This window comes from Calidris pugnax, unplaced genomic scaffold, assembly GCF_001431845.1.
Source record: "Calidris pugnax isolate Ruff unplaced genomic scaffold, ASM143184v1 scaffold163, whole genome shotgun sequence".
In the NCBI taxonomy this organism is placed as follows: domain Eukaryota; kingdom Metazoa; phylum Chordata; class Aves; order Charadriiformes; family Scolopacidae; genus Calidris; species Calidris pugnax.
Genome location: NW_015090899.1, coordinates 421 through 27629, shown reverse-complemented (window position 1 = coordinate 27629; position 27209 = coordinate 421). Strand labels below are relative to the sequence as shown.

The window sequence follows — 27209 nt, the reverse complement described above, 5'->3', positions numbered from 1 at the left end:
GGGGATTTTGTTATGTGCTATAGCACTCTACAAACTAAGCCTAAATAATGACCAATAAAGCATAAACAGAATGAGCTGAAATCACCCTTGTTATAACTGTATTAAAATGAGACAGAAAGGGTGTATTTGAACAACATGTTTTAGGTGGTGCTATATATTAGAGCTGATTGGAAACTTTGAACCTTTTTTTTTTTTTCAAAAATGTTTTTTATTACATTTCTATGAATTAATTTCCATTGGCATTAACATTTTTGTCCAATTCCAAGAATGAAAAAGGCAAAGTTGGTCTGAACTTTAGTGCAGAAATCCATAAGTGCTATTAAAGTGTATTTCTGGTGCAATACATCTTATATTCTTTAATGCCGAGTGAAACTCTTCTCTCCATTTTATGTGACTGCTCTGTGTATTGGTAGTTCAAAGTCAAATTGCATCCCTTCTACAGAACTTTTCTGGCTTCTAAATTCCAATCTTTGGAGCAAGTACTACATCACTCATACCATCCAACTCTAGAACTTCTCCTATACATGAATAATCCAGGAGGCTAATAATGTAGTACTTTTTCCTCTTTGATCAATGATCTGATTCCATTTTAGCAATCAGGCAGCACTGATATGTATTTTATGTTGGCTAAAAAGCAGTTGATTGCTTGAGGTACATTTTTTTAGCACAAGCAAATCAAGCAGCTGCAATTTTTTGCTCCGTTGTGCTAGCAATGTAAATTGTAATTTTGCTTAAAAGGACTTCTTCAAGATGGAGATTATATTTATTCAAGAGAATACAGGATCCTGTTTCTCACTGAACTCAATTCCCAATACAAGTGTGTTTCCTACATTTTCCTGAGCTGCAAATGGGATACTTATAAGCATGAAGTTTTTTAGCATTGAGTGGTAAGTACAGCAGATATGTAGACACTATATTTTTCCTCCAAGTTCTTCAAGTTGTTATGCCAGTTCTTTATCCCAGATTCTTTTGAGTTTGAAAGATATTGCTAGAGTATTCGGTCTGCTGCTGTTAGGGTAAGAAATCACCCTCAAAGTGTAGAACCTCCCAAACAACTGGAAGCTGTGACTATTGCCTGTGCCACTGTAACTCTGCTGATCTCTATTACTGACCTGTGACATGAATCAGGCCCTCTGTTTGCAATATTTGGACTCTGAAGCAAAAAAAAATAATTGGAGTTTGAGCATTTTCAACACGTGCATTAATTATTGTTAACATTTTCCACCTCTTTTTTAGGGAGTAAATCTTTATGCAGTGATGGAAGCTGGAAACTTCATCTGTACAGCTTTGAACAAGAAAACAAACTCAAAGGTTGCACAAGCTTCCTTCAATGCTGGAACTATGAATTAAATCGATTTTTTTTTGGCAGCTTAATTATTTGTCATCTACCTTGATCAAGGATATTTATATAAAGAAAACAAATAGAAGATTACTGTTTCAGCAAAGAGCCAAAATAGAGCCCCTATATAACTTTTTATTATTGGAAGATGTACTGTACTGTAATGTCTTGTCAAGAACTGTCTGATTTGTAGGTAAGAAATAAATGACTGTAGTACAGAACCCTGTGCTTGGTACTTCTACAGATGAGAAAAATATGTAAACGGTGGGATATGTTACCATGTTTTAAATTGTATTTTAGTTCTTTTCAGGAAAACTGAATAGAAGCAGTGAATACATAGTTAATTTTTAATCAAGATGGCTTTTAGAACAGTACAAACATTTGCAGTAGTTTATGAGATCCCACACTGTGTGTGGCCATTCTATTATGTGTTTTATTTATCTGAATCTGTATTTTTCATTTGTCAAGTCAGTTGTGTTATGAGCATGGAGCCAAATCCGAATTCACCATAAGAATTTTTTAGCAATAGCACTTTTTAAATTTTTGTTTTGTTTAACATCTGTTAAGTATACAGATGACTTTATCTTGTTCCAAGACTTTGTGGTGAATGGCAGTCTGCCAGATCCTCCAAATCTATTGCAAATTTCCATATTTGTTACATATGTTAAATTTGTTGTAGTTGCTTTTTTTGTCCACTGTATTAAAACTTAATTATATGAAGTAATTAAAAATTGGCAAGGTTTTCAATCATCATTCAGGGTGATAGTAGTGTAGAAGGGGCTAAATTTTGGTCCAAAGTCTCATAAAACAATTTGATTTTTTAATCTATAGGCTATGAATTCACATTCTCACTTGTAAATCATGAATTTTTGAGGATAATAATATCCTGCTGGACTAGCTTACGTGAAAGGAAACACAATTTTTCTTTGTGCTCTACTGATAGTGATACTGTACTTTTCAATGTCTTAGTCCATCAAGATGCCAGTGAACTGCATTGTCATTTTTAGATCAATAAGGGGTAAATTAAAAGAAGAGCCTTATCCTGTCTATAAACTGTTCAAATGTACCATGAAAGTATTGTCATTTTTTCAGTCTGAAGCATCAGTTCTGTTATTGCTTGTTTGTGTCGGATCCTTCTGCGTTTCTCTGTGTAATTAACCTTGACCTCTTCTGAAAATAGCCTCTTGCCATGAAAGCCCCAAACCTGGGACTATGATCTTTTTCCTTATTCTCCATTTTCCTCCAAAATATGCAAGGTTGGAAAAAGGTAAGATGAAGGAAAGCGAAAGATAACATATAAAGAAGGAAAAGGCTGAATCATTTTTGTCTGGAACTCAAGTCTGCCAAGTTCCAGCTGAGTCTCATCTTGCCGTTGAAATTCCAGAGTGAACCCTTTGTGAGGTCTTTTAGGCAGTACTGTAGTTTAGAATTCTTAAGCACAGCGTAAGAAAGTCGAACTTTGCATGCCAGGTAACTCAAAGCTAGAAACTTGATATAAAACCCCTATCCTCTGTAGGCTGTACTGATACTCAAAACCAATATAAACTACATTGTTTTAGTCTTCTTGTGGTAAGAGTCAAAGAATAAGCAGAGGAATGTGTTTAGGTGAGGCAGGAAATATCTTGCCTATCAATCCAAAATACTAAATTGCACCCCTTCCTGCAGTATCTAGTGAGAAGACTTTCAAGTACTCTTAAAGACATGAAGACCCTGATTTTCTTGGCCTGCTCTGGATGGATAGCTAAATCACCACAGAAAATGCTCCATCCTCATTTTCCCATGTTTTAGCTGTGGCTTTGTTATTTAGCAGCTACTAATAATCATAGAATCATAGAATCATCTAGGTTGGAAGGGACCTTCAAGATCATCTAGTCCAACCATCAACCTAACTCTGACAAACCCCATCACTAAACCATGTCCCCCAGCACCATGTCAACCTAATAAAACCAGGTCTTGAACCATTCACAGATTTTAAAAATCTGTAATGGATTAGATCCAGTGAAGAAGTGAGGAGTCTGCAGCAGCACACCATCCAAGGTCCTGTGATCATGGTTAACCAACATGAGCAAAATTGAGCTTCTTACAGAATGAAAGTGAAGTCACCTCCCGAAAGAAACGCAGTTGTGATGCAAACCACCTTTTAAATACCAGCCTGAATGTTGGGCTAAACAGTTGTTCTGAGATTAGCTTGCTACTTAGCCTGAGGAGATTCAAATCATAGAATCATAGAATCATATGGGGTTGGAAGGAACCTCTGGAGATCATCAAGTCCAACCCCCCCACCGGAGTGGGTCTACCTAGAGCAGGTTGCACAGGATCTTGTCCAAGTGGTTTTTGAATGTCTCCAGAGAAGGAGACTCCACCACCTCTCTGGGCAGCCTGTTCCAGTGCTCCACCACTCTCACAGTAAAGTTCCTCCTCATGTTCCTCAACAGTGGGTCTAACCACCAGGATAAATACAGAACTGAAAGAGAACACACCTTCTAGTAAATCTGGGTGAAGTTGTGCCACTGGGTAGGATGGCATTCAAAATTCCTGAGACCAGAAAGAGCACAAGAAAAAAATGTCTCTGCAACAAATTAGGGTTTTTTTTTTCCCCTGAAGGTTGTGGTGAGGGCTTCAACTATAGGCCAAGTTAGGAACTGAGCTGATACTGTCTGCTTTTGTGGCCTGTACTCCAACTGCAACATCTTAGATAAAAGTGAGTGGTTTCAGTACTACCACAACTTTTGCATTAAGCAGAATACCTGTGTAGAACATAGACTATAGAATAAAAGACCTAGCTCTGCTCAGTTCTTTGAGAGTTCTAGACATCCGTGTTCCTGACTACCGTGAAGCATTGCTAACTTTTGCACTAGGAAACCCTTGCGCTGTGGAGGAGTTTTCAGATATGCCACTGTGGATAGTGCATCCCAGGCTTCTCAGCATCTGGGCTGTGGCCTGCAATTCTGAGGCTCTTTAAGAGTCGCTGTGCACTGAAAAGGGGTACCTATTAAATCACGGGGATGAACAAACTGAAATGTCTCAGTTCTTTATTGTGTCTGTTTTAGAAACTGCTTGGGAGCTCGCAGAGAGCCTTAAAATGCAGGTCTGTTATTCTGTAATGATGTGAGCATTGGAAAAGATGAGCAGTCACATCTGGAGCCCTTGCTTCACCCGCACGTTCAGCTTCAACCACGTCGTGAGTTATAGTAATCCAGGGTGGAGGTCACAGACAAATGGATTGTTTGTCAGGATCGTTACAAGGGAGGAAGAAACATAGAGCCAGATTAAAAAAAAAAACCCCAACGTTTATGTGCCAAAAGTGCCACCTGGGATGAATTTAGGCCTGTGGGTCCAGGTGAGCAATCCCCACAAAATCCTTCTTTACTTGTGGCGTGTCTGAGAATCCTGAGGCATCTCATGTTCTCACTGCTAAAGTTTGTTAGGCATGTGAAGACCTGCGGCTTTACTTCCCTGGGCTGGCATCATTTTGACTGCGTGGAGCATTTTAAGGCCTAATCTTTGGCTTCACGCAGTAGGCCATATGTTGCCCCGATGTCTGTGCCATGAGCGGGCATCGCTCGCCTCCAGCCCAGCACATGGTAAAGCAGTTGAGACTTCATCCCTTCAAAAACACGTCAAGAACTCTAAGTGGTGTGATGGCCCTACTGCTCCCCGGTGCTTCTGACCTTCTAAATCTTTACTCTTTTTTAGCCCCTCTTACTGTCCCCCACTGAGTTCGTTACTGTCACTTCACCCTGAAGCAACTCTCTGGCTGTGGGTGGCTTGCACCCAGGTGTTTGGCTTTAATGAGCAGGTGTTGCTATTACTATATAATGATAAATATATATATGTTGAAAGGCATCAAGAAAAAGAAACAGACTGCAGAATATCATGGTCGCACTGTTGGGGTGTAGGGACCTCTGTGTCTCTGTCTGTTTTGCTGATTGTCCTCTGTAAATGCTGAAAAGGGGACAGTGTAAACTCTGAGAGTGTGTCGGATAGAAGAAGTAGTTACTGACTGCCCTCTCTGAGTCTTACTGGAGATGAATGAGATGCATCAAGGTACTTATTATGTTCTCTGGAGACTTTCTCCTGTAGCTCACTGTATCAAAGTCACTGCAGAGATCTCTCAGAACAATATGGAGATCATCTTCTGCCAGGGCCATGGAGTACATAAACTGGAGTTCCCAGGGCAGTCTTTGGTCTGTGTCCTGGGCTGAGCTTGGGAAGGTTCAACAGCTCATCAATGTCATGTTGCTGGAATTTTCTTTAATTTCGTAGCAGTTTTTCTCATGTTGTTGGCAGTAGAAAGTCAAATTCCAGCTTCCTTATCTGCTCAAGATACTACATTTTTTTTAAAGGCATGGCTGGCATGTTGCTGGAATTTTCTTTAATTTCGTAGTAGTTTTTCTCATGTTGTTGGCAATAGAAAATCAAATTCCAGCTTCTTTAGCTGTTCAAGATACTACATTTTTCTAAAGGCATGGCTGCTGTGCTTTTTCAGAGGAGAAGTTGTTCCCTTCTCTTAGTCATAGGCATAGTTGTTCTTCAGTGCCTTTCGTGAGACAGCACTGACATGGATCCCGTACATGGATAGTCCTAATGTCTTCCAACAGCAGCTTGCTTTGTCGTTCAGACTTTTATGTTTTAGGGCAACTTGGCTCTGGACCAGTGCTTTAATATTTCATTTTCATGTATAACCAGAGTTTATGGAAATAAGAAGTGAATATTCTGGTCTTATGAATAAATCCAGAGAGGCTTTGGCTAATTTTCCTTTCTTAATAGCGTCATTTCAGTTCATAAAACTTTTATTATTGTAATAAGGAGTCACAAAATGAAGACTGCAAGTCTGTGAGGTAAAGTTCCTATGTTTGGGATCAGTGCTGTTGCAATGAAACGATAGTTTTCCAAAGAGTTAGTGTGAATGTATAAAAACTGCCTATTTTTTCACAGAGTTATTTTTAAGGGGTAGAATTATTGTTTAGTTACTATGATACCTGAAAATGAGGATTCTCTGCCACTGAATTTTTGTGTGATTTCTCAGACTGCCTGAAGTTCTCTTTATTAATTGTAAAATGCCTGGACAACTGACTAAACAGTCTGAGAATCAGTCTGGAGAACTGAAAGAAAGACACTTGCTTTCCAGTTCCTGACTGCTGATCAATGCTTTTCATCTGTTATGTTATATTTTTGTAGGTTATTTTTCTCTACAGTCCTGCTGTAATGCAGTGTTGATCTTCATTGCTGCAATAACACAGCAGGCAGAAGGACTACAGCCAAAGTCAACTTAGTCCTTTGAAATCGGTGTCAAAGAGATGATATGTTTGTTAAGGAATTGTCGTGCCACCCTCTTGGTTAAATGCATTGTGTGATTTTGCAATATGTGGTGTTAAAGCTGAAATAAAATCTCAGTGTTTATTGAAACGGATATGTTCATGTATTACGCCAGATTCAGCAGGTTCTGACTAACCAGCTCACACGTACAGCATCAGTAAATACAAGCTGTCACTCCCACATGCACGCCTGTGTTGACTTTGTTACCTTGTAATCCATTTGGAGTGCATTTTCTCAGGATTACCTTTTTATCAGTTTTCCTGTATGCTTTTATAGCTTCTAAGTTACTGGGGAAACATTTCTGCCCTCCATTAACTAAACATTAAAAAGCTACAGTCAGGAATGGAGGTAGGAGTCGAAAAATTCAATGAGGCATTATCTAACTTCAGATGTTCCACTGCAGAGTAGAAATCTGTGCCCTCTAAGTGGTGTCTAAGACCCCCTACACGCTTCATGGGAGGCTGAACGACTTCAGCATGTGGTCTGAAACATCAGCATGTTGACCAGGGAACTTTCCTGGAAAAGTCAACAGTAAAATTCCCCACCCCGTGCTACCGTTGAAGCGCCTCAACATGAGGTGCAGACAGTTGTCTTCACCACCTTGAATCCAAGTGTTTTCCTTGGTGGGAAGACACCCACGCTAGCTTTTTTGAAAGAGGGGGGGATGGTGTTTGCGCTGCTTCCATCCATCTTTTGTTTAACTAGCTTAACAAGTGAGATGGCTGCAGAAAATCTTCCTTTTGAAGAATTCAAGACTTACTGTGGCAAGACAGGAGTGGGAACTTGCACTTTGTAGCTTCAATACTGCATAAGGAGCAGCTACTCCTGTGTCTTTGTGTCAAAATCTCTTTCCACATTTAATTTGAAACAATCTTTAGATACACTGCATAAATAATCCTAAAAGAAAAACCTGGAACCCAGTATGCCCCCTTTCAGATGGGAGTGTTGTACGGCTAAAATTTATGCTCTCTTCCCCTAGCCCAATCAGTCTCCATTCCTTCACTCTGTGATGTCCTAGCTCCAACGGAAGGAGGATGAACACCACGTCCATACACAATGACCTGTGCTCCTCCTTCAAAAAGAAATGTGCTGGAAATCTGAAGTCACCAGTGGGAATTTTTCTCAGCTGGGAATTAGGTGTGGATGTCTCACTTCAGAGGAAAAGATTTTAATGAGGAGGCTGTTACAAAGATACTACTTCTTCTTTCACCATGAAACTGTTCATGAAGCAGTTAGAGTCTAATCACCTGAATACAGACAATCCCAGAAGAAATTCCTTTATTTAATAATTAATGGCTCAATACAATTGACAAAATACAGTGTCACTTGGAAATGTAAATCAAAAGAATACATGTATAATGGAGGAAATGCACTTTCCCATCAAGCATTAAGGTCAGCTCTAATGAAAAGAGCCTGTAAAACTACAGAAGCAACACAATATCCACTAAATATCTTGCTGTCTTCCAGAGTAACTCACACGCTTACCTTCCGCTTCAAATAGATTTTACTTACATGTGTGTGTGTGTCTAAGCACATATATGAGGAGAGTTCCTAGCATCTAAATATAAGATAATTAGGAAAAAGTTTGTAAGACAGAAAATTACAAGAGATGTTTTTATGACTGAGGTTTAGTTAAATCAGAATGTAAATGGATTTCTTCGACTCTTGTGACACAGAGGGTTCAGCATTGCCTCATTGTTTTTGGAAGTCAGACTGAAAACCAAAACAGGCTTCACTTCTTAAGTATATTTCCTATATAGAGAAATGTTTTTATCCAGCACTGATGAGAACATATTCTCAGTGGTATTTTTGGTTTGAGCTTTTTCCCCTTTATGGTTTTAAGATGAAGAATATTAATATGCTACTGTCAAAATACCTCCATGTTCGAAGGTCAACTAAATGCTGCAAATTGCTGGACTGATAAAGGAGATTGTTTTGATTAACAAACTAATCAACTTTCCACTTTTCTGTTGTATTTTTGTCCAAAGGCTGATTTAGTAATGGGATAGTGCTTGATTGCAAAACAAGAATGAGTTTTTGGTTTTATGCAGATCCTAAAGAAAGAGGAAATGCATGTTGCAACAAATGTTAAAAAGCTCTAATCTCTCCTCAGTAGAATTGCACACGTAGGATTTTGATTGCACACCGAATCATTTCACACCCCCAAAGCCAGAAGCAAAAGTCACACTGAGGAGCAGATTCCTGCTTTTCTGATCACACCATGATTTTCCAGCCCTGGATCTGAATCAGACACGGTCAAAACTGGAACTGAATTCAGCGGAACCAGTATTTCATTCCTGATGCTGCTTGTTATGCGAGTTACGTTTAGTGGGAATTCGGGCAAAATTAAAATTATTCAAATTCAAAATAAAAGTAATTAATCAGATGCTATCATAACAAGATTATACACATGCTACTCATGGTAACAGTTTTATTAGTAACGTCAGTCTATTATCCTGTGCTGACCGGAACCAGATTGATACAAAGATATATCAAAGACAACCGATTGCTAGTAAACAGAAGTTTAATCTGGCAAAACAACTCAGCTACGGGGAGAAATCCAGAACTCATAGCCAGAAAGTGGGATCCAGAGTGGTGTGTTAGGGACGGTGACTCCCGGTACAGTGCACGGGGAGCATTAGGCACTTCGGGTACTGCCTAGAGACAATGAATAGGAAACACAGATGATGAGACGGGTGGGTCAGAACTTCTCTCTTGAGAAGCAGGCACTTCACTTTCAGCCCCAGGCAAGTGCCTCTATCCACAGGGCATTCGGAACACAAAATGCCTTCTAAAACTACTGTATTCAAATTGGAAAGGCTCACTCATTTCTTTTTGAAGGAGGAGCAATAACCACGTTCCGCAACAACATACTGGAGTCTAAGCAATAGCTCAGTCAGAGCTGAATTCCTTTTCATACTGAAAGTGGTTGTAACCTTGATCTCCTCCTACCCACCAAGTGCTCCACCATCCAGACTGCAGGCAGCCTACCTTTGAGCGCTGCCTTACAAATATGGCTTGAGGTACTTGGGAACCTAGTGTACAAAGACCCCACATATGTGATTTTAACAGCTCTCTCAAATATTTCTGAGTGGATTTTTTTCCCTTTCCGCCAGATGAGTTCAGATCAGAAGGGTGGGTTTCAAAGATTGCTGCTGCGAGGCAGATTCGTGCTGATACAGCATTTACACCATTGCCATGTGCACCTAAAGATACAGGAAATGTGCAGCTCGGGACAGATCTGTGAATCTACGCAAATGAGAAGAGAGTAAATTCTACTTTTTTTTTAGCTTGTGAAAGGTTTAATATGTGTTAATAAATATAAAAGTCTTTTGCATGCTCGACTACAAAATTCCATTATTTATAGTAGTTTTTCTAATATATATTTTATTATCGCATATGTACAACAGGCTGGCTTTCAAGAATAGCCTTAAAAAGCATAAGCAACTGAGCAGCTCATCTGTGACTTTTATAATGGACCATAAATGTTTCAGAAGAATGGTCTGGCGAGGGACTTCTTGTCTCATGTTTTATTCTGCAGGCTCTGAAAACAAAGAATGTGCATGTATTTAACAATAAACTATACAGCTTTTGGTTTGAACTTTGGCTTAATTGAAATCAGTGGCAAAATTTCCCTCTTTTTATGATGAACACTGTGATATAAAATAATTCCCTTCACCATTATTAATGTACTGTTCTTTCTTCCATCCTCTGTATTCTTTAAATCTGAGTTTTATTTATATGCTGATATTCCTGTAACTGCAAAGCTAAAGAGAAAGCCTCTGTTCCCATATATCCTTGACTTGCCTTTTGCATTTTTCTGCATGATTCCTCTTTGATCTGCCTCTGAATTTAATAATGAAATTTGACTCAATATCCCTCTCACTATATATAGCTCCTGCTACATCATGTTCTGTTACCTATCATCTGACAGTGTAATTCTTGAAATCTGGCCATTTAATTTGGTCCAAGAAAATGTATCATTTAAGAGAAGGCCATGTTCATTTGACTAAGTGAATGCACATTTCTGTTTTCTTACCAAGCATTGGTCTATGGGCACTTTCTCATGCTGTGTGGGGGGGAATGTTTACAGAATCCTATCAGCAAAAATGGCATTTGGCAAGAATATTAACTACAATAGCAGCATTCACAGTTTGGTTTCTAAATATGTTATAATGCTGAATATTCTCATTTCCTTTCTGCGTTGCCTCTGCCTGCTACAGGGCTGGGAAGGTAGCCTCGCGGAATTTTTGAATTCAGATTTCACCTTCCCCTGCCACGGGACAGGAAATGAAACCTCCTGAAGCCTGGGATCTCGGCATGAATGGAGGGCATTGTAGATACGCATCGTATTTCACTCCTCCCTGCTGACACCCACAACGTCGGGTCTTTCCATCACTGGGGCACGCTGGACTGTTTTAAAAAGACAATCGCAGTGCCAACCTCTTAACTAAGTCAAAACATTTTATTGTCTGCTTTTCCAATTTCCTAGAACCAATGATTAATATCCCTATCAAATTACCTGATCTTTAGGAGAGTCAACAGGACTATTCCTAGGATGAGAACTATGCAGGAGGAGTAGGCAATAATGTAGACTGTTTCGCCTAGAAGTAAAAAACAGAAAGCAGACATGAAACATTTACTTCTTCAGTAATAAAAATGATTTGAGATCTGAATTGGAATGCATGCTTAAATTAGCTATCCATGCTGACATAAGTAATTAAAAGGAGGAAAAAGACCTAGATGGTGTGCCAATTTTAGGCATAACTCTTCCTTCACCAGTTGGTACAAAATCGCTTTCAGAGTCCTTTTAGTAAATACCAGCTCAAATAGCACTTCATATGTGTAGCACTACCTTTTACTCTGCCAGTTGGTGCAAAATCGCTTTCAGAGTCCTTTTAGTAAATCTAAGCTCAAATAGCACTTCATATGTGTAGCACTACCTTTTACTCTGCTCCAGGGGAACAGTTTGTTACTCTGATTGGTGGTTCGGAGTATTCTCCCCATTGATTTTAAGGTGTTAATTTTATTCTGTGTATCAGAGGAGACCTGGCTCTTACTTACCTGCTAGACCTCTTTTCCTTTTTTCGCATATTACCGTAACTGCAGTGTGCAGCAATACTTGATCTAGAATCAAATGAATGTGAAATGGGAACTAACACTGTGTTTCTGGGCCCTGTGCCCATGGAGTTTCCTCTTTCTCTTAGGCTTCTCACCAAAAAGTCACTTAGGCAGCTTATGTGCTAAAAATTCCAACTGTTGAAAAACTGGGAGTTGTTTCAACTCTTGTTTTCCGAATAAGGAGAAGCATATTTTTCCTGGAGGAATGAATCCATCAGTTTTGATCAAATATTCTGAAGGAAAAGTTTGAGTTGGGAATGTAAGGTTAGCCCTGAACCTGGGCTGGAGCGGTGCGGAGGTTAGATGATGTGACAAAAGGACTCAAGTCCAGAGCCGCAAGCGTAAAGCATGAGACCTTGCTGTTGCTTTCCTGTGGCACTGATTCTGTCATGTTTGTACCATTAAATAAGTGTTGCTTATATGTTCCTCTTAGTGGGAACCTCTTGGTGAGGTGGGAACCCCCACTTGGGTCCTCTTGGGAACTCTTAGCTGTCCCCAAGCTGCTCCACCTTACATTGTCAGTGAAACATTCACCAAGGAAGAGAGGGAGTCCTGGCCCCATCAGTGGGCCACTTCTCTGGGCTGTGAGTTCTGGTCTCTAAATCAGTTATCAGTTATCAGATGTTCTGTTTGTTTGCACCTTTGTGCATGTGCGCACACACACAGACCCAAAATGAGACATTTCTGTATACACTACATATCTGTGATGGATCTGGCGTATAGTGTAATACACACACAAGTGGTATGGACACTGGAGCAGCTCCAGTGAGAGAAAATGGATATGTGTTCTACAACAAGACAAGCAATGGCCAAGAGCTGAGCAGGGGGTTGGATCTGCCTGCTCTTTATTACAGGATGACACTCACTTTTTTCCCAGAGAGAATGAATATGCATTCTACAAAAAGACAAGCAATGGGCAAGAGCTGAGCAGGGGGTTGGATCTGCCTGCTCTTTATTACAGGATGACGCTCGCTTTTTTTCCTGAAAATTTTTTCTCAAAAAGTCAAGTTTTCCAATAAAAGAAAAATGAAAGCAATGATTGAACCATCACAAATTGCATAGAATGATACCAATTAATACCACTTAATGCAGCAAGCTACTGAAAGATATTTAATGTGGTGAATTTTTGAAGGAAGAGGGGTGAGGTCTATCTTAGTCTCAGTGCGGGACTTCTATTATGCATTAAAAAATAAATCAGCAGTTGGTTCTCCTCCCATGTCACAACATTTCTATAAGATGATGAGTTCTAGGAAAAGAATAATTTTTAGGATTTTTTTCAGTTTCTGAGTCTTAATTGTACACTCAGGTATTTTTTAAAAGTTTCTCCAACTGCAGGAGCAGTAATAGGGGCAAAAGTTTTCCACTTATTTGAAGTGGAAAGTGATGTTCACGCATATTTAAGGCAAATAGAAGTTTTTAAAATACATCACTTACCACAAGACTAGGAAAATCATTAGGAGCAACAGTCATGGATGGTTAAAAATGGGCTAGTACCATTTCACCAAAACATTGTAATATTTTTCTTTAAAAAGTTGGAAAAAGTGCTTCATTTTAATAAAGCGAAACACTCTGATATGATCAAATAAAATAAAAATGTTCTATTTTTTGTTAAAATCTTCTAAAATGCTATGTTTTTTAGTGATGTAATCGCTGGTAAAAGGGATGTTGAGTATAACATTTTCAGTTCTATGGGGAATTCAAGAAAGATGTTAATGATCAAATCATGCTAGAAGCCATATACCTTCTGAGAACTACAGGAATTTGTAAGGCCAGGAGAGAGCACAATTTTGTGGCTGGAGAGCTAATTATTCTTTTTTAATATTCTTTCTGGTTTAACTACTTGAATGTGCTTATTCATCTTCCTTTAAAAATGTTGCTGGGGTGTGTGTTTCTCAATAGGCACTCTGCTCTTCTTTAAAAATCAAAAGGATGTTTTATAGAAATTTTCACTATTAATCTATATCCAATCAGTTCTTGAAATGTGAAATATAGTGCTAGGGAAGTTAAGAAATACAGATATGACATTTTGGCTCTGTTCATCCCAAATGTTGTCCATGAAAACTACCAGACTCCACATTTCAATTCCTGTATGACAGAATGGGCTGTATTATCCCATTTTGATCTCTGTATACCTGGTATTGATCATGTGAAGATGTTCTAACTAAAAACAAGTTAAGGATTAACAAACAATAAAAACAGTGGCTGGAATTAGGCACGTTTGTAGCTACGGATCAGTTAACAACCTTAGGTCTCATGCAGTGTGCCCTTTCATAGTTCACTGGAATCACAGAATTACAGAATCACAGAACCATTTAGGTCAGAAAAGACCTTTAAGGTCATCAAGTCCAGCTGTCCAATCTGCTTTGAAGAGCAGATAGAACCATCATAAGCATTAAAAACATGATTAGAAGTTGGAATAATTTCCTGTTCTTAGCAGAAGATGCAAACAATGTGGTGTCCACAACTTGCCAATGTCATTACTCTGCTAAGAAACAGCTGTCCCTTTCAGTAATTCTCTTCAACTGAGGTACAGAGGAGTAAACCTGGTTTGTGTTCTCTGACTAGGTGGGGAAAAGGGATACAAATATCTGCAGGTACTGTGGAGAAAGGCACACGTGGTGTCTAAAGACTTATAATAGAAGGTGGCTAAAACATGAGATGTTTCCAGCTCAGTCCTGTAGAGAGTGAATTGACTCTAGTCAAGTGGAGAGCAGTCACTTCCATTGCAAGGGGAAGGGCTGCGAGGCAGTGGGAGGGCCGCTCTGTCCCATGGAGGTGGCCTGTAGTCATGAGAAGCTCGTGGGCCTTCTCACCTCGGGGTGGGTCTACAGCAGTGCCACAACAGCTGAGTGATGCATGTCTTGGCCTTCCTAGGATGGGCTGCAAACCTCAGGGACACGGCGACTGGGGCTGCAGGGACCACTGAAGCACTAGCTGGAGCTGTCTACACAGACACGTGGACGTTTCCAGTGATGAAGTTCGGCAGAGGATAGCTGTGGGCTCAGCAGCTGGAACAATTAGTGGGATTAGACTCTTGTGTAAATCTACCTGCTTATGTATACATAGTGATATGGCTGTGAATATTCATCAAACAGATTAATTCCGGCTGGTGCTCAGAGGTTTCTTGGCTACCCACAGCTTGTCATAGGCTTTTTGCTACATTTATAAAACAATCAAATTGACGATGTTTCATACCTTACAAATTAAAGTCACTGGAGCTGAACTAATCTCAGTTCCCACAGCAGCTGGTATAATTATAGATAAACCCCGCCAATTACTTGTTTATCTAGATTCTCTGCGTGGCAAAACTCCTCAGTAGGAAATGTATGATAACTCTACAATTTGAGAAGAAATGAGATTAATTTCAAAAGTTTTGGGTCAAGCCCAATTTTATTGTATCTCACAAGAACAGGATGAGAGTTCTGTATTTCCAGCTTTCTATTCCAGCCAAAAAATACTTTAGCTCCAAAGCTCTGTGCTGATGAAAGTCACTGCTTATCTTCACACATGAATCATTTTTCAAATTAAAGTGTGGGAAGCAATCTTTTAAATTATGTGAGTCTGTAAAATCATGGAGATAATTTGCATAGGATAAAGTCAAAACTGGGATGAAAGCGCGTAACAAATTGGAAGTTTGGGGAATTTTTTGTTTGATTTATCACTTTTGGATGCTGTTTCCGGAATGACATAAAATCCTGGCCCCATCTAAGCCTACAGCAAAAGTCTCATTAACTTTTAATATGGTGAGGACTCTGCCCACATCACATCTTGTTAAGGGGGTTGCATCAGTTCCACAGGCGACTGGGTTGGCCCGTACCCTCCTGGGTATGTGAATGAGTGTAAATCCAGTCAAGGCTTTCACACAATCCTGTCGTCACATGGCTACACCAAAAGCTGGAATAATATTCTTCCGACTGAACAGGGTTATGTTTATTTGCAAATATATGTGAATATGTGTATATATCTGTGTGTTTAAATTTATTATTTATTATGAAAGATTCCTTTTATTAAGAGCAATCTTATCCAGTGGCATAATTTGCAACGCCAGCGTATAGAATGGATAAATATTACTGTTTTTTGAACAGTGGTTTTTTGAATTATAAAATCAAGAAAAAGTTGAAGAAATACTGAGTTTCTTCTGAGCATGTTCATCTGTAGACTGTCATTAGGTTAAATTGGTGAAAGGCATCCTTGTATCTTTCAATGACAAGCTAAGGGATTCTTCTGAGATTTTGATGCAGGGACAAGATATCAGCAAACTATATCTCCTGCTCTCCAAGCAGAAAATAGCCAAATATCTTTTATATACACACAAAAGGCCGTATTTGACAATTTAACCGTTTTGCTTCTGCACCCGGGGATTCTTCTTGGGATTTGATTTCAGTAAAGATAAATATTTTGTAAAGATGATATCTCCCTTTGCAGCCTGCGTAATGCACATTTACTAGTGTATGAATCTGGGATTCTGGGTTAGATTTTTGGCAGTGGGATTTATGAAACAATTTGCAATATGGTTTTTATCATCAGGTAGATATCCTGAATCAGATTCTTCTCCCTGACCTGGCTTCCTATGAGACATTTATGGCTTAGAGAGTTCCCATCTAGTGTACATGACAGCTCCAATAGAAGGAATATTTTATTGTATGGTTTAGGCTGGTCAGCATTCTTTTTATTTTTCTAAGGCCATCCAAAATTCTGTTACGAGTTCAAGGACAGGTTTTTGGAAAGTATTCAGACTTCAATGTGCACAGAATTAACTGGGTGCAGGCTGCTTTTTGCAAACATTTATCTGAATCTCTGAGGGGAATGTATAATACATTTTACTCACTGAAAGGGTCTGCAGTTAGAACTAGTCACGGGGGTGAAATATCTCCCACTTGACATTTTCTCACTTAGAGCAGAATTTCTTGCATTATAACTTGTGTTATTTAACCACTAGAGTCTCGTTCAAGCTAGAGATTCAGGATCCCTCTGTAGTTGGCAAAAAGAAGCCAACACTTCCAGCAAAGACAGTCTGAAAAGGTGGGACTAGTCTTCCTCTGAGGGTCCCTAACATTCTTCCGTGACTATATAGAGCACTTGGATGGCATGCATAATTCTTAAGTAATTTTAACACGCTGAATGCTGAATTATTCACATAAAGGTCTCAGGAATCCCATTCCCATGAATATATTTTCATACATCCCAGGTTGCCCACTTCAGCAATAGTTAAAGGATGGAGGATGGAGATGATGGAAGTCCCTTCATTTCATACTGCTTGCAGAGCTTGAATTATTTTTTCACTTTTAAAGGTGTTCAGTATGAACAGTTCTGGGAATCAATTTGTAGTAATGTCTGGAGTATTGTAATCTGCCCCACACAGGGTGGAACAGGTCACTCTCATTAGAGTTGATATTTGTGGATTAAGCTCTTTAGTGTTCTCACTTTGTAATTGAGTCCTTCAAAAGGAAATACAGAACTAATATTATTTCAACCATGAGAAAATTTGTATATTAATTCAATATCCTTTAACTTTATGTCACTTGATTGCTTACTGTAAATGTATGGAAATAAAGCCAGATGCAGCTCTTCAACCCATGGGATATCATGATCCGCAATTGCTGTGCCCTTCTGTTGCATCAGAAGGTAAAGTCTGATGGAGTATAACACAAGCCCCTTTTCAGACCACTTAACTGTGGCTTCCTAATTTTGTTGTTGTAACTACTATGGCATAAAAAGTCAAGAGAGATAGGAGAGAAGTAGGTGTGACATCAAAGCTAATAATTTGTATTACACATTATGACTACTACTCTCTAATGACTGTACGGAGAGTCAGGCTCTGGCAGGCTTAACAGCTTAATTTTCCCCAATTATAATATAGTGATTGTGAGACATCTATTTCAAAACCACTTATCAGAGAAATTGGTTCAGTCTCATTATCTTTATTTGGCGGTTATATAAGCTCAGCCAAACAGGTGGAGAGATTTTTCCACATTATGTTGGATGGGGGAGAAACAGGTAGAGCTCAGTCGCCTGAACCCACCTGAGGGACCCAAACTTTGGTCTTCTCTATGATACACAAGGGAAATTTCAAGAGTACTTCTATTAAAATCAGGGAGTGGTTTGCCCAAACTCACCATCAATTGAAGAAGAATGGAACTGTGCTCTTGAAAGCTTTTCTCCTGGCGTTTCTGTATTTACCCAATGAAAACCTTTCTTCTTAATGGAAATTTGACCTGAATATTTGAAAGAAAATATCCATTCAAAATATTACTTTAATATAATCATTCAAGTGAATATTGCTGTTCTGTGTTTTGATGAGAGTCGCAGAATTTATAAAGGCAGCTATTTAAAAATATTGTTTACTGATACTCAATGAACAAAAAGAACAAGTGAATGACAGTTCTTCCTTTGACATCTCAGTAAAGCCTCCCCCGTAGCTTCTCTTACGGGGGACAAGCATGCTTTAAAAATATTCTCTGCCTCAAACCAGCTTAAATTCTCCTTTCACATAAGCTATTTTAGAAATAGGCTCACCAAAAGAGTGATGAGAGATGGGTAGTAGTTTGAAGTAATTTCCAAAAGGCAGAGTTTATTCTTCAAATGAATTACTAGACCTCAATCAACTCTTTCACAAAGGCCTGTCCATTCAGAGGCCATAATTTCATGAATGTATCTGAAAATACATATCTTCTGTTGAAATGAAAAAGAAAAGGTTTACCTAAGTAGAATTGTTTACAGGCCAAGAGGCTAAACCATACAAGACTATGCTTGGTCAGTCACGTGGACTGTTAGCTGAGAAATTTTTATTCCCTAGAGGAATGAAAATAATATGACCAAGGCTTATGTTTGCAGCCTGGAACATTGTCTAAATCGCAATGAACTAAATCTCCTCGCAGTGTATTTGTTCTGTGAGGTTCGAAAGTACAACCCAGAGTTAAAATATTTTTGAAACTTAACTTTTTACTTTCTGTCACTGGCATTTTTGCTTATTCCTCTTGGGACACCTATCCTCCCCTGGCACTGATCCACACTGTACTCCTGTCTCGTATAGCAGCCACTTACTGACAGTTATTCCTCTTGGGACACCTATCCTCCCCTGACACTGATCCACACTGTACTCCTGTCTTGTATAGCAGCCACTTCTTGCATTTTACTGAGTCTGCAGCTAGCTTTAATCCTGTAAGCACAGCCCCAAGAGCAAACACTCCTAGCAAGGCAGTGCCATAAAAGAGTAGGAAGATGTGAGGGTGTAAAGACTACTTGCAGGTCCCTTCACACCAGTTCTAGAGGCAAAGATCCTTTTTGCTAGCCCTGGGCATTTGTCCTGTTAGAAAGACTTCAGAGTTAAAAATCATCACCAATTCAAGAGTGAAAGTTATGCAGTGCTCACACTGAGGGCAGAGGAATGAGTTAGCAGAAGGGGTTGGAGGGGGTCTGCAACAGACCACTGTCCCCACAATCAAACCCATTATCATCTCTGTCTTCAGTTTAGCAGCAGTACAACTAGACATCCAGAGAAAACAAAAGCAAGATTTGCAAGGCTCTGCAAATGTTCTGTAGAGTAGGGGTTAATCCTTTACTCAGCCAAAGGCCCAGGATCCCCAAACTGGTTTCGTTTAACTGGCAGGAATTCTTTGCACCACAGGAGCAAGCAAGCTTCTGCTCTTCAGTCCCAATTAGGTTAAGGAAGTTTCCATCACAAAAAACCCACTACATTTTATCCTGAGGCTGCTTCAGGGAATGGCAAAAGCTCATGAGCAATTATTTGATTATTATGACATGAGGGTCATCTTTTTGCTTTGTAGGTAAAGAATAACTAACACAATGATGTGATCCCTCATTTCGACCATTAAATGCAGACATAAAGGAAGCAAACAAATAAATAACATTCATCGGAAAAATCACTGCCAGTAGTCTCAAATCTAAGTGTGTTATGGTATCACTTTTCCAGGGGACTTGTTATATGATTTTTAATCTTTTCTCAGAATCTGAATTTTACTAGTGATTAACTAAGCTTAAGGGCAGTGATTCAGCAACTTGATTTTCATTTCTCGGTAGACTGTGAGTGACAAGAAAAAAATTACAGCCTTATCAGTGGTAACATTTGGGCCACTAAAACTAAAAATTAGCTCATTCATTCAATGAAATGCATGCATGCAATTAATACATGTTTTTAAAAGACAGTCCATCAGATGGAACTATGAAATAGTAATTGCTTTTCATTGAAATCTTTAGATATTGTTACCTCTCCCAAGCTAGGTTGAGAATATATATAATTACATATATAAGATGACTGGCTTAGTAGTATATCCTAAGAGGTTTTATATAGCAAAATAGCTGGTGTGATAGATCAGAGATTTGAGGAGAAAAGGGTACTTCGGGCTTTAATCTGGGCCATGGATCAGGTGCCTGGATGTATCTGGAGCATTAGAGAGGTGGCAGATGGGCCTTTGGGTTCAGTTTTAGGCTGCAGGGGTCCAGGAACCACCCTGCGATGGGACCCACGGCACAATGAGAGGGAAAAAACTGGGGGTTTGCTTCAAAAGCACACTCCTGATTCAGACTAAAACGTGAATATCTGCTCTCGTATTGTCCTGAGAGGGAAAAAACTGGGGGTTTGCTTCAAAGGCACACTCCTGATTCAGACTAAAACATGAATATCTGCTCTCGTATTGTGCCACTAACAATTCTCTCTTAAACAAAGACTTGGCAAGGCCTTTTTTACTTAACAAAAATAAGTGGCTGATGTAGCACATGAAGGGCTTTAGCGGTTCTGAGAAAATACATACGTTGCATCTGAGGTGGCCCCAGTGCTTTTACTGAAGGCCAAATCCTGAGGCCTCCATTCGCAGCAGCTTTTTCTTTGAGAGGTCCTATTTAAATCACTGAAGTTATTTTCCATGGAATGAAGTCTTCTGCTAAGTGTGTGTAAGCTATACTAAGACTCCAAGAAGAAAAGAAAGAAAACCCAACATAATATGTCATACTATTTGCAAAAACAGTGTACTGAAGTACATGAAGCCAATGAGAGGAAGGTTTTGGACTTTTCTAATATGAATAATAGTACAGACCCCAGAAAATTATTCTTTTTTTGTTATTCCAGCAAATTCTTGCAATGAGGCATGTAGTCAATTTTATTGACTTACTGCTAATATATTTCCCAAAACCAGATGAAAATACTATACATGCAATTTGTATTTTGACTTGGATTAAAAAAACCCGCAGATGTAAATCTTGCTGAAATCAGTGGTGGCAAAGCTATAGTAAAGATTTGGTGTAAGCCAGCATTTTTAATACTCTTTAATTACTCTTTAATTTTTTATGTTTTACTCACGTAGCTCACTGAAGCAGGATTTGCTGTGAAGCATGTGGTGGAAGAGCTCACACAAAGACTGCTCTGCAGGAGGCAAATTGTGGCAGGTACACTCCACGCGCAGCATCGTGCCCCAGTTGCTGATGTAGGCTGCTTTGCAATCAGCATTTGCAGAACAGGGGATGTCATCCTTGATTAAAGTTTCAAGACAAGCTTCATCGTCGTAGCATTTTTTTGTCATGTGTCTCCAACACTTTGACCGAAAAGCTGTGTATTTTTTCCTGGTGGGGAAAAAAAAAAAAAAAAGAAAAAAAAAGTATGCAATGATGGTTTTAAAACACTGTGGTTTCTCAAAAAAATATTTAAGGATCATCCTAAAAAGAGAGTGTGTTCCCAAGGTACCACTTTAGCCTTAAACATCACAATATTCAATGATAGCTGGCCTAAATTAATTCTGCTCTGATTTATGCTTAATTGGTCTGAGTGAAATCTGCGAAATTGTAGAATTGTGGAAAAACTTGGTTTTATTGAAAAAGTTTTTGAGAAAAAAACTACCCACACTTCTAATTGGCACCTGTGGAGATTTTCCCAGGGTCCAACAAAAATCACTGTGACTATCAATAGTCTCAGATGCTCAGAGAAGAACTCTGGAGAGAGGAATAAGACTGGTCACCACAATGAAACCCCACCAGGTGTTGTACTAGTGGATCAGTTTGCTAGGCTGTGTGAAGGAAGAATGAATATTCAACTTATTTTACATAAAATAATCGACATCCAATGCCAACCCCTCCTCCCCCTGAATGCTAACAAAATACAAAATGTCCAAGGCTCAGGAAAAATTAGAAGCAATTCTGTTGACCTTATAGTTTAATTGATAGTGGAGAAAATTATGAGAAGAATTAACTTGTTTGCTGGATCAATAATCTCAAATGATTTCAGTTTATTTGCTCACAGGATAGAATGGCCTTTAGTGCACTATGTGTAACAATAGAAAACATCTATTAAAAGTTAACTAAGAAATCTGTAGATATTAATTAGAAACTAATTTATCACCTATATTAAATGTTAGATAAAGGTAAACTGTTGTATATTGAACATTAATATATTAAAGGAGTTTTTCCTTAATCATAAAAATAGGTTATTAATTTACTTTTGATATTGTGAAACTCTTACAAGCAAGTCAGGTGGAACAGCACAGGCTGTTACAATGCCAGCTAGGACATTATTGTAAATATTTTCATTACAACAAGCAAAGGTTTCAAAGCAGATGCCACCTCTGTGCTAATGGAATTATTTTTGTTCACCTCTGACTTATAGATACGGCTAGCCATAATTCACAGACTAATTATGCTAATTATATCCACTGATTGTCAGGGCCAGGAAACATTAATGTTCCCAAAATAACAGGTAATTCAGCAATTACGATATTACATGTGTACACATTCACATGCACAGACACACATTTGTAGCCCAATTCTTCTTGACATAAAAAGGGGCAATTCTCACTGACATCAATCTGAACAGCCAGCACTGAACTGAAAGCCTGTCCTGGCCTCCTGGTTTGATGATAGAAGGTTAATTTGAGCAGAGCTTTGAGGTAAAACTCAGGTCTAATCCACAAAGGAACTGATGACTACACTGAAAACAAAAGTAGGCCAATTGACCACCCTCAAATGGTGGCAATTTAGTAGAACTACAAATATGGGCTAATCCTGTTGCATGTTTTCTAAAAATAAAATCAAATCTGAAAACTGTGTTTTCTTCATGAGTTTGGTGGTCTGCCTGAGATGAAAAGAATAAGACAAGTTTTTTGAACAGGCCAAGCTGGCTGTAAGGCGGTTGGGTACAAAGGGTCAGACTCTGCGGTGGAAAAGGTAATTACTTTAACCAAACAAACTTTGTCCGGTCTGCTGCACAATTTGAGCAAACTGCTCGAGGGCAAAGGTGCAGACTGGCAGGTGTTATCTGAAGAAAGTGGTAATGAAAATATGCAACGGCATAGTTTGTCTAACAGAAACGGTGTTTAAGCATCATGAAACAGGCAGAAGAAAAGCCCAGCCTAGATTCTAGACCTTTCTGAAAATGAACCTTCTCAGTTTACTTGTGGAATTACCACAGCTGATGCAGACATTTGTGAAGATGTCAAACACAAATGATGATACACAGTAGACACGGTGCAGAAAATGATTTTCTTCTGGAGGAGATATATGGCGCATATATACAAAAATTGTTTGATAAATCAGTATTCAAAAGCACATTACTGAGAAGAATCTTTCTTCTTCTTACCTGCACAACTCATTCTCTTCGCACATGTGGATTACATTCAGACATGATGGGGGTGGAACTGCAGTGACTGCACAGGGCTTGCCATGGAGAAGGTCTTTGGCTCTGTGGCAGGATTCATCAGACGGGACACAATCACAAAATGTCATCATTTGGGCGACTTCAAAAGGCATGTTTTGGTAGAAGAATCTTATGGCTGCTTGACATTCTTCCATGTCGCACTTCTTATTTACTGAGCAAACCTTAAGGTACAGGGACAACTGTTTGTTACATACTTCATCTTCAACACACTCCTTGTTCACATCCAAACAGGTTCTGTTTGCTGTGTATGCTAAAAGGAATAACAGTTTTTAAATGAAATCACAAGAAAACCTTTGATCTCAAGAGATGATTGGTAGTCATCCTGCCTGAAGCATTCCCACTAAAACCAAGTGTAACTCCCAAAAAACTGATCCAGCTCTTGCAGCATTGTCTTTTTGAAGCTCATTGTGTGACCTTTTATACTTTTCCCTTCCACTGCTTGGCCCTCATAAGCAACCCTTCTGCAAGTTTCTGCCCCTGGTAGATAAATAAAGGAGAAGTGAAAACTGGCAAGATGGAAGTTTCTTTATGGTATGTAACAGTTTCTGGAAGTTACTGGCTAGTGGATACCTGAAGCTGCTGAAGTCTCCAGCATGCAGTCTTATTCTAGGCCATGTAATACGTAATGGAGAACAGAATATAAATGAGATTTCTCTGCTTTTAAAGCTAGTTTAGGTACTTCTAGCCTATGCTATAAACTGTCCCAAAAGATGTAGATAACTCTGACCCTAAGGGATAAGATTTGCCTCTGTAAATTTAACAGGTTCAGGATTATTAGCTGACATTTTTGGATCCTCATCTAGCCAGTAGTTTAACTGAAAATATATTGATACGTTATGGTCTAGACAAGTAGTCTGTGCAGAGGGTGGGGGACTGACTGAAAGGTCACACCAAGAGGGTGATGGTAAATAGCTCCTGTTCAAACTGGAGTTGGGTCCCCCAGGGGTCGATACTGGGCCCAGCGCTGCTTAATATCTTCATAAGTGACCTGGATGATGGGATCAAGTGTGGTTTGATGATTTTTGCTGATGACACCTAACTGAGTGGGGAAGTGGACACTTGGAAAGGGAGAGCCAGCGTTATTAATTTACTTTTGATATTGTGAAACTCTTACAAGCAAGTCAGGTGGAACAGCACAGGCTGTTACAATGCCAGCTAGGACATTATTGTAAATATTTTCATTACAACAAGCAAAGGTTTCAAAGCAGATGCCACCTCTGTGCTAATGGAATTATTTTTGTTCACCTCTGACTTATAGATACGGCTAGCCATAATTCACAGACTAATTATGCTAATTATATCCACTGATTGTCAGGGCCAGGAAACATTAATGTTCCCAAAATAACAGGTAATTCAGCAATTACGATATTACATGTGTACACATTCACATGCACAGACACACATTTGTAGCCCAATTCTTCTTGACATAAAAAGGGGCAATTCTCACTGACATCAATCTGAACAGCCAGCACTGAACTGAAAGCCTGTCCTGGCCTCCTGGTTTGATGATAGAAGGTTAATTTGAGCAGAGCTTTGAGGTAAAACTCAGGTCTAATCCACAAAGGAACTGATGACTACACTGAAAACAAAAGTGGGCCAATTGACCACCCTCAAATGGTGGCAATTTAGTAGAACTACAAATATGGGCTAATCCTGTTGCATGTTTTCTAAAAATAAAATCAAATCTGAAAACTGTGTTTTCTTCATGAGTTTGGTGGTCTGCCTGAGATGAAAAGAATAAGACAAGTTTTTTGAACAGGCCAAGCTGGCTGTAAGGCGGTTGGGTACAAAGGGTCAGACTCTGCGGTGGAAAAGATAATTACTTTAACCAAACAAACTTTGTCCGGTCTGCTGCACAATTTGAGCAAACTGCTCGAGGGCAAAGGTGCAGACTGGCAGGTGTTATCTGAAGAAAGTGGTAATGAAAATATGCAACGGCATAGTTTGTCTAACAGAAACGGTGTTTAAGCATCATGAAACAGGCAGAAGAAAAGCCCAGCCTAGATTCTAGACCTTTCTGAAAATGAACCTTCTCAGTTTACTTGTGGAATTACCACAGCTGATGCAGACATTTGTGAAGATGTCAAACACAAATGATGATACACAGTAGACACGGTGCAGAAAATGATTTTCTTCTGGAGGAGATATATGGCGCATATATACAAAAATTGTTTGATAAATCAGTATTCAAAAGCACATTACTGAGAAGAATCTTTCTTCTTCTTACCTGCACAACTCATTCTCTTCGCACATGTGGATTACATTCAGACATGATGGGGGTGGAACTGCAGTGACTGCACAGGGCTTGCCATGGAGAAGGTCTTTGGCTCTGTGGCAGGATTCATCAGACGGGACACAATCACAAAATGTCATCATTTGGGCGACTTCAAAAGGCATGTTTTGGTAGAAGAATCTTATGGCTGCTTGACATTCTTCCATGTCGCACTTCTTATTTACTGAGCAAACCTTAAGGTACAGGGACAACTGTTTGTTACATACTTCATCTTCAACACACTCCTTGTTCACATCCAAACAGGTTCTGTTTGCTGTGTATGCTAAAAGGAATAACAGTTTTTAAATGAAATCACAAGAAAACCTTTGATCTCAAGAGATGATTGGTAGTCATCCTGCCTGAAGCATTCCCACTAAAACCAAGTGTAACTCCCAAAAAACTGATCCAGCTCTTGCAGCATTGTCTTTTTGAAGCTCATTGTGTGACCTTTTATACTTTTCCCTTCCACTGCTTGGCCCTCATAAGCAACCCTTCTGCAAGTTTCTGCCCCTGGTAGATAAATAAAGGAGAAGTGAAAACTGGCAAGATGGAAGTTTCTTTATGGTATGTAACAGTTTCTGGAAGTTACTGGCTAGTGGATACCTGAAGCTGCTGAAGTCTCCAGCATGCAGTCTTATTCTAGGCCATGTAATACGTAATGGAGAACAGAATATAAATGAGATTTCTCTGCTTTTAAAGCTAGTTTAGGTACTTCTAGCCTATGCTATAAACTGTCCCAAAAGATGTAGATAACTCTGACCCTAAGGGATAAGATTTGCCTCTGTAAATTTAACAGGTTCAGGATTATTAGCTGACATTTTTGGATCCTCATCTAGCCAGTAGTTTAACTGAAAATATATTGATACGTTATGGTCTAGACAAGTAGTCTGTGCAGAGGGTGGGGGACTGACTGAAAGGTCACACCAAGAGGGTGATGGTAAATAGCTCCTGTTCAAACTGGAGTTGGGTCCCCCAGGGGTCGATACTGGGCCCAGCGCTGCTTAATATCTTCATAAGTGACCTGGATGATGGGATCAAGTGTGGTTTGATGATTTTTGCTGATGACACCTAACTGAGTGGGGAAGTGGACACTTGGAAAGGGAGAGCCAGCCTGCAGGAAGACCTGGATAAGCTGGAAGAGTAGGCTAACAAGAACCTCATGAAGTTCAACAAGGACAAGCGTAAGGTCTTGCACCTGGGAAAAAATAATCCAGGAGTGCAGCACAGGTTGGGATCTACCCCGCTGGGCAGCAGCACTGTGGACAACAAGCTCAATGCAAGTGAACAGTGTGCTGCTGTGGCAAAGAAAGTCAACAGGATGCTGGGTTGCATCAACAAGGGCACCAACACCGGAGATAAAGAAGGCATTATCCCTCTCTACTCAGCACTTGTCAGGCCACACCTGGAATATTGTGTTCAGTTTTGGTCTGCAAAGGTGTGGACAGGCTGGAGAGGGTCTAGAGAAGGGCCACCAGGATGACCAAAGGACTAGGAAGCCT

General features: G+C 39.4%; 2 protein-coding genes across 2 annotated transcripts in view; one reads left to right on the top strand and one right to left on the bottom strand.

Moving 5' to 3' along the window:
- Positions 1–5685, top strand: part of LOC106891811 (3-hydroxymethyl-3-methylglutaryl-CoA lyase, cytoplasmic-like) — a 65801-nt gene extending 60116 nt beyond the window's left edge. The window contains exon 9 of the mRNA XM_014948586.1: positions 1237–5685. Within this exon, the coding sequence (XP_014804072.1) occupies positions 1237–1350 (114 nt within the window). The 3' untranslated portion in view covers positions 1351–5685. The remainder of the gene's footprint in view (positions 1–1236) is intronic.
- Positions 5686–10114: 4429 nt separating this feature from the next.
- LOC106891810 (GDNF family receptor alpha-like) lies at positions 10115–25993 on the bottom strand (the record flags this gene model as incomplete). Its single annotated transcript, XM_014948585.1, has 6 exons — positions 10115–10202; positions 11181–11262; positions 17896–17994; positions 21096–21355; positions 23361–23688; positions 25748–25993. Coding segments are annotated over 6 exons (1103 nt in total), but the record flags the coding sequence as incomplete, so codon positions are not given.
- Positions 25994–27209: the final 1216 nt, after the last annotated feature.